The sequence below is a fragment of the Oryzias melastigma genome, unplaced genomic scaffold (assembly GCF_002922805.2).
Source record: "Oryzias melastigma strain HK-1 unplaced genomic scaffold, ASM292280v2 sc00491, whole genome shotgun sequence".
NCBI classification, from domain to species: Eukaryota; Metazoa; Chordata; class Actinopteri; order Beloniformes; family Adrianichthyidae; genus Oryzias; species Oryzias melastigma.
In genome coordinates this window covers 20,586-25,632 of record NW_023417085.1, presented here as the reverse complement: position 1 = coordinate 25,632, position 5,047 = coordinate 20,586, and the positions used below count along the sequence as shown (strand labels likewise).

Genomic DNA, 5,047 nt, shown 5'->3' with positions numbered 1-5,047 from the left:
ATCAACCATGGGTGGCCCCTCCTTCAAAGCAGGAGTCAGCCGATTCAATTCCTTGGGCCTGATTGTTGCCAAAATGGCGGCGCCTTGAGGGGGACGGCCCTGTGTGACACCATCTCCCTGAGCGCTAAGTTCTCTTGTCTCAGCCAGAGCAGCCATGTTGGCTGGTTGCAGGTAAAGAGGAAAACAGTCCAAAACAGAGCAGCTTGCTGCTGACTGTCTAAAGCTTAATGTTCAAAATGAAAAGTTTACAGTCCATTTAAATAAACTGTTCTAGGATAATTTGGATAATTTTGCTTTTGAGCAGATTAATCCCAAATATCTTTGCTCAGGAGGAGAAACAAAGTTTGAGAAAAACCAGCAGATCTCACCTGTAGATCTTTTGGAGCATGTACTCTTGCAGTTCCAGATCTGGCCTTTAGGGTGACGCTTCTGATGACATGACTGGGTCCAGGAGAGTCCACCTCGATGTCCACACGAGCAGCATACTCCTGCGCCGGCCCAAGATCCGCTTACGAGTCAGAGAAAACGCAAGTTCTGTTTGAAATGAAAGCATCTTGATGGAATCCAGCAGGATTTGTGTTGAGGACGATTACCTGAAGACGACGTGTATTTCTGAGGTGAGTTAAAATGAACCCAAACCATGAAACTGTCGTGATTCTGAAACAAAAGAGGAATCATAAGTCAGCCTTTTTACTGAAGAGAGGAACATACTTTGATCCACTTCCATCCCGGAGTGGGTTTGAAGCCCCTAACCTCTCTGTAGCTGGCATGCATCACATGGTTCATCACTGAGGGGGCGGGCAGCGGGCTGGCGGGTCCAGGGGCCGGCTCGGACGCCGTGGTCAAAGGGTGTTTGGAGAAGCTGAAGCATCGCCATGCTGTGGCATTCTGATAATTGTAGAATAAAAGAGTTTACTGTGCAGAGACAGCTGATAATAGAATCTATCTGACCTCTAAAACACCAAAACCTAAGAACCTAAGACTGACTGACCGGGTCAAAGACGATGACAGAACATCAGTCCAATGTTTAACCACAGTCGGTGCCTCAAACTCACAGCACTGCTGAGGTAAAAAGAACTTCACTCACTGCGCTTATAACCAGGCGGATGGGTACTGTGGCCCGAGTTCTATTGAGCAACCGCAGAGGGAGAGACTTGGCGCTGCCTCCTGGAAGGTCTCCAAAGTCCAAACCACCAGTTTCACTCGTTTCAACCTGAGGATTCAGAGGAGTCTGAAAACTTCCCGCTCCACCTGCAGCTGAATCCCCACCGACTCTCTCCATTACGAAGCTTCATGCTCTCTGAGACTCCAATGTCTTACATTTTCTGTCAGATCATCGTAACCATAGAAACCCACCTCGATCATGGGGTTCTGTGCTTCGGCCAGGAGCACCACACTCTGAGCAAAGATGTTTGCTCGGGCGGCCAGCTCCATGTCAGCAGACACGGGCCAGGAGCAAACCCTCAGCACACTCTGGTAGACACCAGCTCGCGGTGGGACGAACAGAACCTTCTGCTCCTCGGTAGTCTTGGGGGCAATGATAGTCTTGTTCTTCACCATCATACACTGGTACGGCAGGCTGTCCACCTGCAGATGTTTGAGAGAACGAAGGATTGTTTCAGCTGTGATGCAGAACCACAGCTGACCGACATCTGCACACAGATACACACATGTTGTAGTTAAATAAACCCATCATGTCTCAATCCAATGGTAGTTGAGTCTATTTACTTGTCTCAGACAAATTGAAGTGGTTGGATCTTAGGAATAGAACTAAATTAATCGCTTAAGTTAATGACTCCAGTCCTAATAAATAATACTCACTCTTTGACATNGGTGACAGGAGAGAGGAGGAATGCTAGAATAAACCTCTTTGTTTTTTTTAATGCAAGTCTCTACTTTTTATTTATATAAAAAAATTAAATTAACCCGTACAGATTACTACTGGAAGCTACAAGCTCCCTCCCTGCTCCACTCCATTCTGATTTGTCCAATTGCAGACAAATAGATCCATGTACGGTTTCTGTGCTGGCATCTGGCTCAAAACTGTACAGCTGGATAGCTCAGATATTGCTCACCAGTTTTATTGCACCGATAATATTAGGGTGGGGTTGGGAGTGGCTGTAAGCTAGCAGGAGAGAGTATAAAAATAGGGGTGATGGGAAGTGGGGAAGGCATATCCTGTGATAACTGTCCTGCCAACAACTTCAGCAGTTTGTAGTAAACTACTGCTGCTCTGCAGAAACTTTGTCCTAGAAAACAACACAGTTATTTGGTTTTGGCTAAAAACTGCATAATCATAATTAAAAGACCACATGAATGCTTTTACAGCAGATTAAAAAGTTAACGGGGTGTGTTTTCAGAAACGCAGGCATAATATTCTTTCATCTTTTTGCTGTTTGTCCTCAGGCCTGTACGGAACAGAGCATTTTAGAGGAAATTAACCCCAGAGACAAAGAGACAAAAGCTCAAAGTAAGTCACTGATTCATTCATTATCTTTATCATCTTTATTTAACTGTAATGCTCATATTAAGTTGTTTGTGGCTCAGATTATTTTATTTTTGCAAAGAAAATGACATAATATTGTGATTTTATCTATTTCTGCATGTTAAGTGAAGGCTCATTGCCTTCTTGTGTCTCTGCATCAAAGGATAAAATAGTAATAACCTCAATCTTTTTTTGTGGTTTTATCAACCCGTTTTAGAGGAAAACTCCGACTTCCCGAGAGGCGGAACACCAAAAAAGAAGAGGGGAAGGAAACATAATTGATAGATGGTGTGAGGATTCGTGATGGCATCCTCCCTAACTTGAGGTGAAAGCTGACCATATGACATTTTTGTTTTTTGTTCTCTCCATTAATTTCTCTTTGTTTTTGAGTGTCCACCAGAGGGGAGTGTTTCCATGAAGCGCGCCATGAAGGCCTCCCTTGGACACCAGCTGTGATCCAGTTTTCCATCAATCAGCTTGGCCTGGAAGAACCATCAGCTGAAATGGAGAGGGGTGGATGTGGAGACCTTTTCTTTTGTTTTGTTCCTTATTGTTGGTTTGATCATGTATTTTGTTTCTTATTAGTTAATATTTTTCTTAGTCACTTTATGGTTAGTTAAACATCTCATTTTATCCATTGGTTTTATATTCACTGTTTACATTTGGTCAGGCAGTCGGCCCTACTTCTACGTTTATGGTATGGTCTTAATGGTCTGAATTGTATATAAGTGGTGTTTTTTGTAAAGTTGAGAGAGATTGTTTTTGGGCTGCCATGTCACGCTGGCTGTGGTTGAAATTAAAAAAAGGATCAGAGCTCTGAAGATGCCCGTCTCCCTGTGGTTCTTGAGTCCACCAACAGCTTTCCATATATACTGAGGGTCCACCTTTGGCCAACCTTCACAGATGGACAAAACATTGAAGAATTCAAACCATCCAGCGTTCTGTTTTTTTATAATTGGATGTTTACTTTGTTGTTAAAATATTAATAAATATAAATGAATTGCCATTTTTTTATTTAAGACAGAGCCTAAACATGTTTTTTTTGTTCCAANTGAGGGTCCACCTTTGGCCAACCTTCACATTTTGGTGTCAGAAGAGGGATGTTGGCAGGCTGCTGAAAGGTGATCAGTATCAAGTTGTGAAAGCATGGGACCAAAAGTAAATACAAGAGCACAAAGAACCGACTCTCTTGAAGATGCTTCAGAAGACGGTGCAACAGGCGGGGCTCCAATAGATGCACCCAAAGGTGAGGAGCATTCTCTGCCTATGGACATTGACTCAATCACTGGCTTGTTACAGCAGTGTCTGCTCGTCCATCATGACTTGAGCGACAGATGGGACCGAGAGGCCGTGAAGCAAGAAAAGCGATGGAGACAAGTTCACGTTCAGATGAATAACCTCAGAGAAGACTGGGAACAGCAGCAGCAACCAGGAGGAGAAAGTCGACACCGGCAGAACCCTTTGCAGCAGCACCGGGAGGAGGAAACTGAGGTAATTCAGCCTCAAGTCCGAGCCGATCAGCCCAGCAGAGGTTGGGGGGAAAGTGGTGGTGCCGAAACTTGAGGACAATGACGACATTGAGCAGTATCTGACCACATTTGAACGTCTAGCTGCAGCGTACCAGTGGCCTGAGATGGAGTGGGCAATCCGATTGGTTCCACATCTTTCTGGAAATGCACGAGCAGCTTTTGTTGCTATGGCAGCTGAGGACACCAGTGACTACAAGAAGGTTAAAGAAGCCATATTATCTAAATATGAAATCAATGAAGAAGTTTACCGCCAGCGGTTCAGAGAGCCGGACATCCGCCCCAGTGAAAGTCCAAGAGAGTTCTATAACCGATTAAAGGACTTGTACAATAAATGGATCCAACCTGACAAATTGACCAAGGAGCAAGTTGGAGAAATCATCATAGAGCAATTTTATCGCTCCTTGTCTCCCGAGCTTAGAGTGTGGGTGAAAGAACGGGACCCGAAGTCAGCACAAGAAGCTGCTTTGCTGGTGGAAACCTTCCTTGCCGCACGCCGAGGCTCCAAGGCCTACCGCTACGAACCTTCACCAAAGACCTTTCCACCACGTGGTAAGCCATCTGGGGTTGGGGGTGGTTCGAGAGGGCTAGAGTCAGTAAAACCTGTGGAAAAACCTGCGGTTGTAAAACCTAAAGTCCCAGTTTGTTTTTATTGTGGCAAAGAAGGCCATATTAAACCTGAATGTCCAGTAAGAAAAGCTAAATCAGCATATGTTTCTACTCTTCCTAGGCCTCAAAAAAGTAACATTCAGTTTACGGGAAAACAAAAAGTTACAACTGTTGTGGTTAATGGCCAAGAAGCCCGAGCTTTGCTAGACACAGGGAGTGTTCAAACATTAGTTCATCCATCTATAATTCACCGTGATCTGTCATTAGGGAAGCCGGTCTTAGATATTTCCTGTGTGCATGGTGACTGTAAAATGTATCCAACAGCTGAAGTGTATTTGGAAGTGGCGGGGCAAACTTTTTTGGTATCAGTCGGGGTGGTTGCAAGTTTGACACATGAGGTCATTTTAGGGCAAGATGTCCCCATTCT

General features: G+C 44.5%; 2 protein-coding genes and 1 long non-coding RNA gene across 3 annotated transcripts in view; 2 read left to right on the top strand and 1 right to left on the bottom strand.

The window, feature by feature from the left end:
* The window catches only part of LOC112141534 (centrosomal protein of 192 kDa), a gene marked incomplete at both ends in the record, with an annotated part of 5,115 nt that extends 3,528 nt beyond the window's left edge, over positions 1 to 1,587 (bottom strand). The window contains 5 exon segments of the mRNA XM_024264698.1: positions 369 to 508; positions 594 to 657; positions 754 to 888; positions 1,088 to 1,213; positions 1,357 to 1,587. Of these exon segments, the coding sequence (XP_024120466.1) occupies positions 369 to 508; positions 594 to 657; positions 754 to 888; positions 1,088 to 1,213; positions 1,357 to 1,587 (696 nt within the window).
* Positions 1,588 to 1,934: 347 nt separating this feature from the next.
* Positions 1,935 to 3,306, top strand: LOC112141533. Its single transcript, XR_002918412.2, has 2 exons — positions 1,935 to 2,470; positions 2,703 to 3,306. It is a non-coding gene; the product is annotated as an uncharacterized LOC112141533 (long non-coding RNA).
* A 241-nt stretch (positions 3,307 to 3,547) lies between these two features.
* LOC112141532 (zinc finger protein 232) lies at positions 3,548 to 5,047 on the top strand (the record flags this gene model as incomplete). The annotated part of the gene is given in 1 exon segment (XM_024264696.2): positions 3,548 to 5,047. A coding segment is annotated over 1 exon segment (929 nt), but the record flags the coding sequence as incomplete, so codon positions are not given.